We start from the raw sequence: 17,618 nt of genomic DNA, 5'->3' as shown, positions 1-17,618 counted from the left end.
TTCAGTAATCATTTCAAATACAGTATCTATGAACTGTAAATTACTTGCTTTCTCGCAAACTGCTAACATTTATTGATCAACTGCAAAATATAAAATCATTCTGAAACCGGTGTCCTTTTCTTCTCTGTAATCAAAAAGCTAACTTTAGTAAATGAGCTAACAATGATCAGATTTGCTCCTCTTTTCCTTACTGGAAGGCACACATTAATTTTTTAAAAATTAACATGTTCCAGCTGCTTAACCTTTACTTTGACGGTTTAACATGATTTGTGGCAATTACCCATCTCAGCAGCCATGTTCCCTACCATACAGTTTGCTAGGCTCGTTTATGCCCAAAGGCTCATGCCTTTGACTGACCTAAATATTCCATGAAGCTAAAAAGATTGCAACCTGTTTTCTTAACAGCAGAAAATAAGAAGGGGGAAACAATCAACTGAATAGCTGAAAGATCTTCCAAATTAGGCAACCATCTAATTAGTTTCTCTAGAACATTGCTAGAGGGGGAGTTTCTACCCCAGAATGCACAGGTGTAAGTGATGCTGGTAACCACGCACTGGAGAGTTGCAAGAGCAAAACCTGCCAGCCAAGAGAGAAGTCTCTCAAAGTGCAGTTTTAAGATCCAAATGCACCGATACAAGCACAGGCTACTGCCAAAGCTGGGCTCCTACTCTTCCCCATCCCAGCCAAGTGCTCCAGCTGCTTCCCTCACACTGGCACAGACACCCACCTCATAGGGGTAGTTCATTCCCCTCCCCGGCACCAGCTCAGACCCCTGAAGGCAGCTCACCATGCAATTAGTGGAGAACAGTAGAAAGGAAAGGAATTTCCATCATTATAGAAGTTAGAAAGCTTTGGAGACTGAGGAGAAAAAGAAGCAGCAAGCGCTTCATCCTTGTCACCAGTGCTTAGGAAGGTTTCTTTAACTCTTCCACACCTGTCAGGTGCTGCTTAGGGAGGAATAAATGAACTGTGACAAATGATTATGTCTAAACTTCTAGACAAAATGAAATATTACCATTTCCCTCCGGCATCCCCTGCCAGCATCAGTCGGTTTCAGCATCTGTTTCAATCGTAAATTATGGAAACCAACACATTTACAATACAAGAGACTATTTGTCAGAACTTAACTGTGATCCAAAACCTGCGAGTAACCTCAGCTGCTGTAGCCACTTGTACTCACCCTTGGAACAATGGCTTAAGAAGAGCTGTTACAATATAATAAATATATGGCCTAAATGGGTTTCCATTTCAGAAAGCAGAAACATCTTAAAAGGGCTCTTCTAAATGATCCCGGAACCTCAGACCCACACTACAGACCTGATTCACCTATTACAGACTGGGCATTCATTCAGGAAATAAGGGTTGGATGTGTAGGAAGTGAGTGTTTCAATAGCTTTAGCTATTTTTAAACCATTACAGCATTTGGCCTTCTTTAAAAAAAAAAAAGTAAAATTGCATTTTGTACAAAAGCTAGTGATAAAAATACCAAATGTCTTCAAACGTCTTGCTGCACTATTAAAAGCATGCAGTTGATTTGCTGCTAACTGCTGCTTGTCCCACATTTGAGATGCACTCTCCTGTGCTTGGTGACAGATGGGAGTTTATATAAGACACTTGTCAGCACAGCATCAAAGACTCGCTTCCACAAAATGCTCTCTAAAACGCAATGTTTTAATGAAGACTGTATTCTTGGGAATCCAGATCTGGACTTTGTCTTTCACCAATTACAGAACAGAGTCTACTGCAGTTGCCAGTTTATATTCTTAATTAGGAATCATTTGTTCGCTGATGCAAGTAAATCTTACACTGTTATCTGTGAAACTAATAAAATATTCTTGCACATCTAGGTTCAATTTATAAAATATATAACCTGCACATAGGGGAAAAACTGCTTTTTTTATGTTCAGCTATCCAACTTGGGCTTAAATTCCAAGGGCTTGGCAAGCAACATTACTCTAGTTGTTTGAAAAGACCCAAACCCCACTTAATTCAAATGTGGGAAGAGGATCAGTTAAATCAGTCCCTGAAAACCTCTCAAGTGGATATCAAAGTTCTTTATATATAGTGGTATGCACTATATATGCATATGTAGTGGTATGCACTTTGCTCAGCTCTGGCAAGGGCAATAGTCTCCATGCTGCTCAATGTAACTGTTTAAGGAGAGGCAAAACACCCCCAATACCAAGTTCACATTACATTTATTGAGTGACAGGGCCTGCACCACTTGAAAGAAAAAGAAAAAAAAAACACAAAACCCCCCACAAAATCAAAACAGCAGCTGTTTCCCTTATTAAACCTCCTAAACTGAGGGATCGAACAAATCATGATGGGGCTGCAAGCCTGATGGCTACGCAGTTGCAAAAGCAGAGTCACTAGAAGCCTGGAAGTGTAGGTAAAAGTGAAGTTACGAGCAGAAAAGTTTGTGAATCAACTTCTTTCTCCAGCTGCACTTTCTGAAAAGCCAGGCAGCAGGGTATTTAGCAGTCATGAGACTATTAAGAGCAACTTGGCTAATGACCATATTTCCAAAATAAGTTAGCCATTAACATTGTTTAGATACCTATTAACTACCTCTATTGTCATATTTTGTACAAGTAATACACCAGTATAGCCACGTTAAACGGCAAGTAACACTCAACTTTTTTAATTGTTCTCCAATTGAGCCTTTGTATGGCATGAAACTAGGAAAAAAGGAAAGGAACAATTTCATTTATACTCATGTACTTCATTAGAATTTGTATGGTTTTGTTTTCATACAGATCAGATTGAAATATATCCAGGCAGACTGAAAGAATTATGTTTTTACATTGGAAAGGACAGAAATAAAAGGTGACATGATTTAAAAGAACAGTACCAAGATGACAGATTGGAAGCTTTATCTGTCTTCTACCAAAAACTTAATTACAAGACATACTGTGGATAATGAATTTATGGACAAGTGTTTTGATGAACATGGACTTTCAGTGCAATTGAAGATGTAGGAAATTAAAAGAATATACAAAGTCTTAATTAGTTTGGAAGGAATATTAATCTTGATGCTTTAGGGTGTACATCAATCTCAAAATTTTTGAGATATGAGTCAAACCTACTGCAGCAGATTAAGACACATCTGCATACTGGACACTTGTATTTTATGCCAGCATCACATGGTGTCTTTTAGCATGACCTGTGTCAGTTGTGGAGTTTATCACCCACAGCCCACTCACAAACGCTTAGCTCTGCTACAGCTGGAATCAGCATTTACTGGTGCCACTCACTTACTCACAGAGATTAGAGGGCACCTCTGGAGTCAGCTGGTCCAGTGTCCTGCTCAAGCAGGGCCACCCAGGGCCAGTTTCCCAGGACCATTTTCAGGCAGCTGCTGAATATCTCCAAGGACGGAGACTCCACAGCCTCCCTGGGCAACCTGCGCCAGTGCTCCATCACCTCACAGTGAAAAAGTGTTCCCTGCTGTTCAGAGGGAACCCCACGTTTCATGTTGTGCCCATTGGCTCTGGTCCTGTCACTGGGCACCACTGAAAAGAGCCTGGCTCCGTCCTCTTTGCACCCTCCCTTCAGGGATTCGTACACATTGATAAAATCCCCTTGAGCCTTCCCTTGTCCAGGCTGAAGAGCCCCAGCTCTCTCAGCCTCTCTCTCTTCATATATAAGATGCTCCAGTCCCTTCACCATCTCCCCATGGCCCTTTGCTGGACTCTCTCCAGTATGCCCATGTCTCTCCTGTACTGGGGAGCCCAGAATTGGACCCAGCACCCCAGGTGTGGCTTCACCAGTGCTGAGTAGAGGAGAACGATCACCCCCCTCAACCTGCAGGCAATATCTCTCCCAGTGCAGCCTAGGACACCGTAAGGCTTCTTTGCAGCAAGGGCACATTGCTGGCTCACTCAGCCATTAAATGCACGTGGAGCATTAACTCCAATAGAAGGCAACAGTGGGCAGTAACAGGGAGCTGAAGGAGGACTAGGGCAGATATGCCCTCATTAAAGCAGGTTCAAAGTGTGGGTAGCAGACCAGGTGAATCCCCGGCCCAATCCAGAGCAACAGTTTCTGCATTGCTATGATTCCATAGCCTCTCCCTGTCTCTCTCAGTCACACTTGATGCCATTTCTGAGCAATGTGTGTGACCTTTTCAGATACTGCACAGCAGGAACATTTGCTTTATCTCATGGACATCCTTTATTTGTGCCTACGGTTTCTATGGCTAGGTGCCAACAAAGTTGAAATCAATGACTTTTGTTGAGTGATCCTGAAAAAGATTAATCTTTTCTTCCACGAGGCCCAATTTTAGCAGACATTCAGACTGTCTTCCCTCTTGCCACACATGCATGCGTTTTCTCCACCTTGTTGACCATTTCTCCCGACACATAACAAAAGAAAAAAAAAAGGAGGGAGAGATCCCTTTTTTCTGGAAATTTCCTTCTGTAATTTTAAAAGCTCATTGCTTGAGATGGGAAACAAGCTATACTCCATTTTTGTCTTCAGCTGTAAATGCTTAAACAGCAGGACACAGAGTTAGGAGGTCCTGGCGCATCAAAAGACCACTTCTGGATGGCAGCAGATGGTATCCAGGGTAGGTCTGCAGCAAGGGCACCTTTCACAGAGCCTGAGCAGCATACAATGCTGCCAGCAAGCTGGAAAAACACACCACTAAACTTGCTAGAAAAATTTCACCTTGCAAAAAGATGCAATATTAGATCAGATTAGTTAACTTATTTTCAACCCTACCTTTGGAGTTGCTGCTGCTATTCCTCAGAAATACGTATTTTTACTACTGTTATTCTTTTTTTTTTTTTTTTACTACTGCAATAGTAGCATAACACCTTTCTCAACTCTGGCTTGAGTCCTGTCCTGTGCATCCACGACATTAAACATCCAATTCTCTTTAAGAATGGAAGTACTATCTCCCTGTCTGAAAGTCAGCTTTACTGCCAACCTTCCATACACAGGGCACCAGACCGGAAATAAAATCCACACAGCATCAAGTATGTGACAAAGGGCCTAAAACATTTTATTTGACATCCACTGAGATGACCTGAACAGCTCACTCATTGCTTCATCATTTCTAATTAATGCACTCACCCAAATGCATGCCCATAAAACCCCTTCTGAAACTATGCTGCATTTGTTATATGACAGTGATGTTCACATGACAGACTGAAGACACATGACTGTTCAGTATATATACTAGTAACATATCACAACCCTACAGGCCTATCTCTCCCCTGCCTACTGATCTATGCCTCATGAAATCCTGTAACTTTCAAAATGATTACGAGTTTTTATAGTGCCAAGTTGAAAACAGCATCACAGCAATACTTTTTCTGCCACTTTCAGTGTACTTCCCTTCTAAACCTGTCTTGGGCCGTGGCATAAGATAGGTCAGATTTGGTCAATTCCTAGCAAGTGAATTTCTGCAGATAAAAATTCTCCCTCTTCCACTCCAGTGAAGTTGGGTATTTAAGCGCTTACTGAGCAAAAACTATGAACTTCATATACCTGAGAAACAGATACCCAGATGCATCCAGTGGCCCTAGAAGGAATCCAAGGAGTAATTTTTATTCATAGGAAAGTTATTTTAAGTAACTTTAAAGGATTTTCCCCCTTTTAGTCATTTTAACTTCATTTTGACCTCACGTCCACAACTGTGTCTAGGTCTGAGGGATTCAAAACAAAGATCTCCAAATAAAGCTGTCAGTTTTTTAAATAAACTAACAGCTTAAAACTCCTCACATCTTTAGTGTCACAAACACAGTATTACACGGTATAAGTCTTTTTTAGTTAGAGGCAATGTATGTAACTTGCGGCCTTTTCCCCCAGTTATCTGCCAATACAATCACCACAAATTCAAGACAACAAAGTGTCCTTACTGAAGTATTGTGTGTGTCTCCTTTACACCCAATATTCATGACAATAACATAAGAAAAAGAAAAAGGAATTTATTGACTTAAATTTAGCCATATTCCTCATGAATTCAGATTCTTCTATGTATTTGCAAGACAGAAGAGCACATAAACAATACCACAGCTTTTACTGGCACAAACCTAGTGTGATCATATGATTCCTGCTTGCCTCAAGTATAAACTATAGAGGTCATTTTAAAATGGTGAAACAAGACTTACAGCATTCCACCTCGTATTTTCTTCACACCTGTTTTTCCCTTTGTTCCCTACACTCTTTTCAAAATTAAATACATTCCAAATCTATAGCTGGCTAAAAGCTATAAGCAGGGATCAAGTGCATCATAAAACCAAAGTATTCAGATTCCGGAAGCTGCTTGTATGATAATTTTCTTGGTCACTTCTCGTATGCGTACTGGGGGACTGATCCGGAGTAAAATGAAATAAAAAGATCAAAAATCTGGCCTTGGTCAAGTGCAACAATAAAAGTCTTACTGATTTCAGTAGGGCCAAAATTCCATCTACAAGGATTACTTCCTTTGACCTACATGTGCTTTAAATCTATCCCTAATAGCCTTTGAGAGGCAAATGGTTTCTTTCATTTGGGATTAACTCATAGTATGCTCTACAGTGTGATCAGATGTTCTTGAGTTTTTACATCCAAGTACAAGGTGATGAAATAATTTGCAAATTCAAAACACCCCTCTACTTTTAAATAAATTTTAGAAGAATTATTGTTAAGACATAATTTTAAATGGTTACAAAACACAGTATTTGACATTAACAACATAGATGCCTTATTACTGCTTACTGTGGCTAAAATGTTCAAGAGCTACTGGAAACATAATTCCTCTCTGAGCAGAAAGAACAACTCCAAAGGGTCTTATCTTTAAGCCTCAACATGGACTTTGCAATAGCTGTTAGCTGAGGTGTTTCTAGCACAGGTCCCTGAATTAGTATATCCAGTGGTCAGAACTCTAAGGAGCAGTCAAAAGCTGAGATGTGAAATTAATGATGTCAAGGTTCAGGAGACAGACTTAGCACAGAGACACTGCATCCTGCCTGACCTCTGTATCAGGGGCGCCTGATGCAGATGAACACAGGCACTTCAGAAAACAGGTGGCTCTTCAGCCATGCTGACACAGTCAAAATTATCCTTGTATGATACTGCTTCAGTTTAAAAATTGCTTTCAGTTTGAGTAGGACTGGAGGAAATGTGGAGGTGAAACTTGACCCTGTGCCACAGAAAAACATCCCTGAAGGATTATCCCCCTTAGAGGGATTCACCTCAACCAGGAAGAAAAGACAGCACCAGTCCCTTATGCCTCTGACTAGTTTGTGTCTTCTACCACCAGCATGAGGATAAAAGCTCTCTTGTGCTGCTCTGAGGCTCATCTGACCCTTTGATGGGCTGATTCAGATCATTAACCTGACAGGAATGACTCTTTTTTTTTTTTTTGTATTTGCTGTGTTTGTTTCCTAGAACCAGACCAAAGAAAACAGCAGGAGCATGTGCACATGGGTAGAACACGTCTGCCTCGTTCAGCAGCAAAATTTTTAGATCAGCCTGTAAAGTCTTATCCTGCTTTTCAAAGGTACTGTAGATCTTGACTTAAAAAAGAAAAGAAAATTCTTAAGGATTTATTAAAAAGAAAAATTATGAAAGTGCTGTTACTTTTGACAAGCTGGCTTCAGTGAAGAAACCAGCTTTAAGAAATATGTTTCCCTTCCTGCACCTCCCCTCACTCACCAATTTTCCAATGTAACCAACACTGTGTTAATACAATTGTTTATGGAGCCATTCTGCAGGCCCGATCACTGAAACTATCTTCATTAAAAATCATCCGCCACCCTCAAAGTTATTCTTCAGCCAGATCATTTAATTGCAGTGGTTCACGGGATGGCCTTTCAGTCAACAGTAACAGCCAAGCAGGCAGTGAACATAAGCATCACGACCCACAGGCAGAAATTTTTCTTCTTTTAACTTGGCTCTGCTGTGAAGCCTATGTGACAGACAAAGAAACCAATCATACATCAAAGGTAAGGGAAGCTGCTGACTGGAGACAAAATGTGAACAAGAAGAATCTCAAATAATTCTCGGCCAAAGACAAGGCATGAGAAGTAGCTGAGGAACAACAGGAAAAACTTTCATGCTTCACAACATGCCTGAAACACCAGAGAAGTTTTTAGACTCAAATACATTGCATACATGCATGCAGGATTGGATGCGTGTATGCAGTGTGTAACCCTCCAAGCAAACTTCTGCTTTACTCCCAGACTACTTGCAATTAATAACAATTTCTATGAGACATCTGTAAATGGTTACAGGCCAAAAGGAAAAAAAACCTCAGCTGTGGAACTGCTCTCCCTGAACACTACAGACGATTTCCTCGAGCATCTGACATTCACTACTGGCTGGGAACAGAAGTGATTTTGTAAGCCTAATTCACAGAGTAATGAGCTCAAAATCAGAAAACCTGCTCAGACTGCTTACCTCTTTTGCACTTTTAATTTTGGCCAGAAAAGTGTACAGTTCCATTGTTTCAGCAAACAGAGCCCGACATACTGCTTGATAGTGATTTGGTGCCTCTGATCGGGTTGGCAGGTGGGCAGCACACAGCTAGAGAGAAAAATAAACAGAAATATCAAAACCGCACCCCATTGCTTTCATTAATGCTACAGAGCATGAGATAACATGAAAGTGAATGCAATGGAATATTTAGGACACAAAAATCCATGAGACATTTAAGTTTAGGCAGAAATTGGGGTGTATTTTCTAAACCTTATGCTACCATTTTTTTAATGATAAGAGTTCTGTAAGGATGGTTAAGGGGACTGGTTGACCATGTCCTGGAAAACTCTGAAAATCAGGACACTGCCTTTTCATTAAAAGAAAAAACCAAAAAACACCAAACCACCAAACCCAAAAAAACAAACCACTTAATTGTGAAGGAAAAAAAAGCCATCTTGCAGTATCAAATTTTGGGAAAACCTACTTAATTCAAACCAGGTTTAACAGTAAGAGTTGTTCAGCTTCCTATGAATGCGGAAGAGAACTGTATCCCTACAAGTTTATGAAAGAATGGAAGGTGAAGCAAGGAAAAAAGTAAAATGTAATCATTAAGCTGAAACTCTGATTTAATTTATTTCAAGCAGTACAAAGATTTTAAAACTCAGCAAAAGCCATGGAAGTGGAGGCTTATTCCTGTACCTCAGACATTCATGAACATTTCCAGACACAGGGACAGCAGATGTAAAGAACCACTGATAGATGTTTTCATATACACTAAACCTGCAAAACTCTGAAAGCCTACTCAAATCATTAATAATCATTCACAACTACTGTTACGCAGTCAGTTCAGCACTGCTGTTAAGAGTAAACCATTCAGCTCTCATTTCCGACAACAGAAGTTTCCCTGAAACCAGCCTTTATATTTCAAACAGAGGACCTGAATGGTAGGAGCAGCATCTAGCTTTGTTAACATGAATATCCAGCTTCTACTATTGTAGAATAGGTCAGCACTGACGCTAATACTTGTAATACCTTTTTCTCTTAAGTCAAACCCATCACCTGTAAGTGTTCATCAAGGAGATCTCAGCTGGAAATTGACAGAACAAAATAACATCTGTCATTTGTTCCCTAAACAGTTTTACATAAAAATAAAACCCCAAAGCCAAAACTAGAGCACCCACATCATATATCACACTGGTGTATACATTAAAATAAAACAAAATCTTAACCAGGGCCTTAAAATTTGTCTTGTTACTGTGGTTTTATAGTAGCTATTTATTATATATATAGCTGTATTTATAGCTATAGAGCTGCAACTAAGAACAAGCCAAAACCTGGGGCAGTAGGTGGCTATATTCAGATCTCCAGAAATAAAGCTTGAGACAAAAGCCTCTTTAGCAGAAGAATCCTTAATTAGCCTAGTGGCATATTTGTCTCAATCTCTCCTGTTATTACAGTGGACACTGTGGTTACAAGGGGCTCAATGCATGTAAAGCTCGGGCTGCTTTTTCATATTGCTTTCAGTCTGATTTAAATGCATGCTGCCACTAAAAGGTGTGGTCCTGTGGCCTCCAGCTGTACGCGTCCACTGATGCCCTTATGCTGGCACCAGAGTTCGTGCCCTAACTCAGATAGGATTACTCACCCGGACAAAAATTAGCAACGTGAAGGAAGTGGAGCAGGAGACAATTATTCTTCCTGGCATGGACACACACGTAGTAGCACAGGCAAAAAGGAGCAAGGGGAATGCGCTGCCAGGGTGGGGAAAGGAAGAAAGGGCTGAACAATTGCTTTTGGTTGCAGTCGGATTTAGATTGGCTCAATCTCACAGACAAGCTGCTTTCTAAGGCCATAGGCCCCTTGTTATCTTTTATTTCTTCCAATTAGTACAACCATACAGAGTTCAGTGGTCAGATTTGGTCAACTTCTCTCGGAAATTTTTACAGGCACAATTTGGACTCCTATAATAACCTATTCTGATTACTGTACCCATATAGAGATATATCCTTTTAGTCATAAAAAAAGAATATATACAAAGAAACTTTATATGTATGTGTGTATGTGTACATTTTCCTTCCTTCCCATATTCTTTCCTTACATATAGGTAACGCAAGGCAGACTTGTCACAAAACCGCCCTTGATTCCTCCCTTTCAAGTTTTACACTGCTTTACAATGATGGCCAAAATTTTCTTATACTCTTCAAGTTTACTTTTGCATAATCACAAGGACATAGTTGACAGGAAAAAAACCCCACTTCCTTTTTTTTCCCCTTTTTTCTTCCTTTTGCTCTCCCCCCCCTTTTTTTTCCTTCTTTTTTTTTTTCCTTCTTTTTTTTTTCCTTTTTAATAAACCATTTAATTTCCTTTGCAGGTAACGGGAGAAAAACCAAAACAAATGCACCTCTAACATGTGCTGCAGTGACAGCCCACATCACAAAGATAGAAGCTATTAAATATTTCCCTTGGCTTAATGAAAAAGTCAGAACATTTAAAAGACTAAATGCTGAGTGTGGTCAATTTGTGTTCCTTCCTCTCAATAACTAATCATGTCCTTACCTGCCTTACTATGTTTGCAGTAAGCTATTTCTTGTTATTAATTACAGTACAGATAAAAAGGTTTAATTCTAAACTACACCACTTATAGGAATAACTATAAGAATAATAACAACAGCAATTTCAAAAAGGTCATAAAATGGTACAAGTCTTCATAACTGAGAACAAAATTTTATTATTATACAGATTGCACACATGTTTTTAAGAATGCTCTTTTTCTTTATTTAGAAGCATGTTAATTAGAAACAATTTGCATCAAAAATTGAGAAAGTTAATGAAATGAAGCAGTGGCAAGTTCAAGCAGGGAATGGATATAATGTGGACTCTACTACTGAACATGAAGTAAAGCAAAAAAAAAAATTAAATGCCTGCTGCTGAACTTAGTTACAAAAGCAACCACACAAGAAGTTAACCATTTGGTTTGTAAACGTTAGGGTGCAGATCTTAAAAGACGGCCAGCAGGTCCTACTGAATTTCATGTTCTGAAAAATCAATCTCTGAGTGATCTCATATTATGTGAAGATGTACTACACACAAAAACCCCTTGTGGTAACATTAAGTCAAGTGACTTAGCATAATTTTTTGGATTGGGGAAGGTAAGCCTGAAGAAAAAGTAAAATGCAAATAGGACAGACCGATTTTTTTCCCCTTCATTGTAATATATTGTACTTCATGTTGTTCAGAGCTCCTGACAAGCTATAACTTCTACATTAAAAAATACTGCAAAATCTAGGCAGGTGAGGCAAATCAAGTATGAAATGTCATTTCTAGCCTGAGTTCAGGATATTTATCGACTTCAAAAAAATTTAAATCACATCTTTAATTTTATAATAGCAGTGTTTGTAAAGCTATGTTACTGTAACACACCATAAAAATCACAGTTAGAATTGTTTAATAATTGAGATACAAAAGGACAGCCTCCTAATGAACTCCTCCTCCTCTTACCATGTCGTAGCGGTTGTGGTGCAAGAAGGATTAAGATCAGGTCTGCAGTCTTTTTCAGCCATTCAGAGTTCATCGTGGAAAGGAAGCCTCTGTACGCTGCTTATTCTGACATCTGTGTTTTCATCCCTCATAATACAACTTAAAACTGTCCTAAGGGGAATGAATGCAAACAGCGCCCAGAGCTTAATACAAGGGCTGTTTGCTCTGTTTCCAAGAAGTCTCAAAAAGTATGACTGAAAACAAATTATGTGGTCTTTGCAAACTGGTGAAATATCACATATATTATCAACTACTGAAACATTAACTAGCTTGGTCTGTAAGTATTTCCATTTGCAATCATTGTGAAGAGCTGGGATTTTTTTTTTAATTTTCTCCCTAACTGAGCCTATGCACAACCCATCTTGACCCAAAGCATTCAATCTTTGCTTAGATCACTAAGAAGATTAGAGACTGTTTCCATCCACATTCAGGGTTCACAGAAAAAAACAAAAGGCATTATGTAAATACCATAGCCTTGCCAGCTCCTCTATCCAAATTCATCTTCAACTGACTAGGAAACAGAGTACACCAAGCCAAAGCAGCGTTAACAGAAATCACAATTTAACCATCCGAAGAGATCAAACAGCATTTCTTGCATCTGTTTGAATCTATTCCATCAAGGGCTCCATAAAACTACAAAAAGTACAACTGACTCACCCACTAACATTCAGATAGGTTTTGCTAAACCTTTTTGGCTAGATATATACTGAAGCTTCATCAAAACACCTGGCCTGCTAGAATTAAGATTTCAAAAGACAAAAAGTGTTTCCACTTGCAATCATCTTGGGCAGCAGGCCTGGACGAATGCTCCACAGAGAAGAAAAGGATTTCTTTTTCCCATGGGCCACAAAGACAAGCTATTGATATTATGCAAAACATACTACCAGCCTGCAAATGCCAGGCTTGTTAAGTGTTTTGAAAGCCTTGGAGTATTAACTTAGACTTAAAAGATGTACTTTTTCTTAAGCAACAAGAAGAAATTTCTTTAACCACCAGATCACTGAACATGCTAGTGTACTAGTTATCTGCCCCATCCTTTGCAGTATGGTACTGCAAACAGGTTCAAAAAAATAAAACTCAGCTTGAGATGCCTTCCCAAGTCAAGGTTATTTTCTGAAAGATTCTGTCTCTGTACAGATAAACTACACCTTGTGATTAGGCTTTTTTTTTTTTCTTAATATATATCCTTTTATTCTTATGAACATCAAGGAGCCATCTGCCTTACCAGAAAAATTTTACCAAGACAATAAATGTGTATTTGTAAAATTCCACCGAGCATTTTGCTTTGCTTTATTATCTAGAATAGCATTAAGGGGTGCATCATTCAGATGAATAAGCAGTGTATTGACATGAGTTTGTAAGATGTTTCTGCCCGCTAGGACCACCCCTATGCATAGTACACAGGACTTAGGCACAGTGCAAGTTTTGAGGTGCTTTCATGACATCTGGTGCCGGCTCATCTGCTCCCTACGAGTTCACAGCTGCTCTCTCAAACTTCCCAGGCAGAGATTTGCCTCTGGGTCCACCACTTGTAACTGCAGTGGGCCAAGGACTAGCTGATCCCTCTGATAAAGGACTTTATGGGAATACTAGTGAGGTACGACTGTGATAAGAAAACGGATGGGAGCAGAGTTAGCTATTAATCCACAAAATAAATTTACAGCAAGTACAGAAAATATTCACAGAAAGTTACTCTTCCCAGAGAGCTACCTGCAGAAGCTTTCCAACTTTTAAAATCGGTATTTTAAATGATCGTTTGCAAGTGCTGTGGAATGTCCAGTTGCTTGACATGTGAGCTCCGATTAATTTTACACACCTCAAGGGAAAGGTAGATTATGTGGAAATTGAGGCAAATCGCTAATTTGCTAGTGTCAAGTGTTCTCCAGCAATCTGGTAAGGCTTTCCCCTCACACTGGTATTTGTTTTGATCTTGTTTCTCATTGCTTTGAAGCGGACTAGAAAAGAATTACATAGTTCTCTACTTACACAAGTTCAGAATTTAATGGTTTAAGCGATCCTCCCCATAAAATGGCTTAACAAATACATTCTTTCTTTACTGTTGTTCCTAATATGAAAACCCAAATGCAGCAGCAGAGCTATTGCATATAGCAATAACAGGAACAATTCAGTGAAATAGTGGCCTTGTTTGGGTCCCTCTTTCAGGATTGTAAAAAGAAGAAAAAAATGGAGCTGCTGAAATTAAAGCCAAAACTGCAAACAGGAATTAGATGATGCAAGGATTGAAAGCAGTGCTTTGCACAAGATCTTGATCCTTAAAGAAGTGTCTGTCATACAATCTTCATCATCTTTAACTACCCTCTGCTTTGCAAACTCTGAAGATTGAAGGCCTTGAGCAAATTATTTATACATATGCTTAAATGTCAAACAGGAATGGACTAACAAACATTTGCAAATGTTCTCCTGAGTCTAAACTTAAGTCAGTGTTGAAAGTTGAAACACTCATGTGGGTAGACTGTGTTTGGGAAATGCTATGTTGTAGTTGTTTTTACAAATACAAAGCAAAACTTGAGCAATTCAACAATGCTCAGATGAAACTGGTGCACAGTAAATGACTCTCCTCCATTATTCTCTCCTAAACAGAATATCTGTCCTGACACCATTTCCACGAGGTACTTCAGGTGCTGAGCACTGTGATTCATTTTCTTTCCTAAAATCTTATATTTCACAGCTATTTGAAAAGTCTTAACTACTTTCCATGCTATTAGACTGAATTTAAGCAGATGACAGTCTTGTTAAAATTTCAACAGACAGCAACTGCAAGACTAATACCTCCCTGAACTGTCTCTTATAAACTTGAGCCTTCTCCAATGACAGAAACAATTAAAGGTGAAGGCAATTTGTATTGTTACATTTATAGGACAGTATCTTTAGAGAAAGAAGTCTTTCAAATATTTAACACAACTACAAACACTTGAAAGACTAAGACTTAACAGGTGCTAAGAAATTGAAAGTAAACTACAGTATACATTACTGACTACATTTCAATTTTTAAGCCCAATCCAGTATTTTTCATGCTCAGTGAACCCTATTCTTACTCTTTATTAGCCTTCTAAGTCCAGAATGAAGACCTTGAGTATCAAAACAGACTTCAAACAAAGGTCAACCTATGTTTTTGTGAGACAATGATATTTCCACTAGACATTTTGACATTGATTTTTCAATTAGTGACTAATTTTATGTGCTAGTGCAGGCTTCTTGACAAAGTTGCATTCACGTAAATTCTCATTTCTTCTTGAAAGCTATTAAGCTATTTTTACCCCTCAGATACACCCCCAGCATACAGCTGTTTCTGGAATATGTTAGGTGTATTGTAACACTGTCTTTACACAGTGGACTAACAACATCCTGCTTCTCAAAGAGGCTTGTTTCAAAAAAGCCAATTAAGTGAAAACCAATTCTGCATTCTTTGTTTCAGAGAAACTGTGTTCTGTTGTTTGTTAGCAGAATAATGGAGGAATTAATAATATAAATATGCAGTAATCTGAATTTGCTAGCTCTCCTTCTTTGACTATTCAGTGGAACATCAATGGGATTATTCATGGGCAAGGGCGAAATCCTACAATTTATGTTTTTCCCATTCGTTTTCATGAAATGTCAACCCCTACAACATTTAGCAAAACCACTAGCTAGCCTGTCAGCAGCAACCATTTTCTAAAGCTCTCTGGTTCACAACAAGGCAACAGCTCTGTGTATATTCAGCAGCTCTCACCTGTACTGCTCACACATCTGCATTTCATGCAGGAGCAGCAGCGCGAAGGACGGGATGGAGGCATCTGGGTAAGAAAACCAGCTTCAGAAGCGGAGTAGAGGCGTAGATGGGGAAACACGATAAAACTGGATAATTAAAGGAGAAGGGGAGTGGCTGTACATATTCACAGGGCTACCTGTAGCTGTTTTAGCTAACAGCCATTAAGTTGTGGAACCACCCTTTACGTTATTAAATAACTTAGACCTGAACAACTGATAGCAAGAAGTTGCACCCCTGTAACGTCATTTTGTATGGTTGTCTGCCATGCTTCTCAGGCCCTCCTTAGGGCTGGAGGGTGCCTTCTTACTGGAACTACTACTTCTGTTCAGCGGAAAAGAGAGTTGGTTTTCTACTGGACGCTTGGTACAAGCAGCAGAGAATGAGAGCAGAATAGATGCCCTTCTTTTCTCCTCTCTCCCCAAGCCTCCATACAGGCATATAAAGCAGCCATTACACTCAAGGTACTGCTTGGAAAAAAAAGAAGCAAACAAACAAACACACACCACAAAAAAACCTCAACCGAGCATATCTGGGAAAACAGTAGAAAATAGTGACATTTTCAAACAGAATAAAAGAGAAAATAATTTTATCAAAAGACAACAGAAAACGGTGGGGAATGACTCTCAAATCAGAAACCAAACCTCATTGACACATATTGAAAAGGAAAAGGCGAATAACGCAGAAGGGGGTTGTTTCTCTATCAATTTTTCAATAATGCCCATCAATCCCACTACTAAACAGTTCAGATGTTTGCATACTTACTAAGTGAGAGGTAACATATTAATGTAAGGCAGTTTTATTCATGAGCCACTTAAAATCCAATTAAAATGTATTAAGTAAAATAAAAACATGCACTTTCCTTGGCAGCAATTTACAATTCACGTATAGAGCTTTAAAATGCAAGTGTGTGGGAAGCTTCTTTGTTTTTATGTAAAGCGCTGAAACTTCTCTCAGAAGGCATAATAATAATTTGCTTTCATGTTTTGTCCTGAAGCATGACTTTTTATTCCTATCCAAAAAAACAGATTTCCAGGTGCATAACCAAACAAACTGCATTACTAAACATAACACGCTTTTAAACTTCACTCCCAATGAATAAATCCAGCAAGTTCTAATCAGTCTCATTTTGCTTGCATCAGATCTCAGTGTATGGAAACCTATTCTATTCCTTCATGTATGCGTACTCCTTATTTGTAGTACCTGGGAATCAGCTCTTGAAACTCTGATTGCATGGAAAAGGCTGACAGAAAAATTCTTCCTCCTCTTCTTCTAGGCAAGTATGCTTAACGTTTTTTTCTTGACATTTACAGGTATTGAATCTACACTGCAATTGTCTTGTCAAGCATATCAGTTACATAAATATTAATACTTAAAACATATGCCACTCTAAGATAGGTACGAACAAAATTATTTAACCCAAAATTTATTGATTAAAATTAAAATACTGTAATTTTGATTCAAATACATATCCTTGCTTTTTCAAGCAGAACAGATATCCAATAAATCAGAACTTAAAAAGGTGTTATTTTCTCCCCAGTTCCCTCTATTTCTAGTGATGGTGCCCTTTTTCGTCCTTTTCCTCTATGCACACTCCATTCCTGGAAATTGTCTCCAGTATGGTAATTACTAGAAATTGAATTACCTAGAGTCAATGGCTTTGGCATACATCCTGTATATAGGTGGGATTAACCACCTGTAGGGATTGCAGATGGTGCTTATACTGCCCTGACAGCTCAGAGACTGAGGGAAAGACAGCTTTACTGCTTGCTTTGGTTCTGCACATTTCTTGCCAACGGCAGCAACAGGAGTAAAACCACCTCTCTGCCAAGCATTCAAGGCCACTTCATATATCCGAAGCTGCACTGAGTCTGCAACACGAGAACTGTAACCATGCTGTAGGGGC

General features: G+C 39.1%; 1 protein-coding gene across 3 annotated transcripts in view; it reads right to left on the bottom strand.

Annotated features, from left to right (window-relative positions):
• The window catches only part of SPIRE1 (spire type actin nucleation factor 1), a 132,437-nt gene that overhangs the window by 41,901 nt on the left and 72,918 nt on the right, over nt 1-17,618 (bottom strand). For all 3 annotated transcript variants that reach the window (XM_075084638.1, XM_075084639.1, XM_075084640.1), the window contains exon 4: nt 8,392-8,517. In XM_075084638.1, the coding sequence (XP_074940739.1) occupies nt 8,392-8,517 (126 nt within the window). The remainder of the gene's footprint in view (nt 1-8,391; nt 8,518-17,618) is intronic.

This window comes from Phalacrocorax aristotelis, chromosome 2, assembly GCF_949628215.1.
Source record: "Phalacrocorax aristotelis chromosome 2, bGulAri2.1, whole genome shotgun sequence".
Lineage (NCBI taxonomy): Eukaryota > Metazoa > Chordata > Aves > Suliformes > Phalacrocoracidae > Phalacrocorax > Phalacrocorax aristotelis.
Note: the sequence above shows the minus strand (reverse complement) of the source record. Positions and strands in the feature narration are given on the sequence as shown.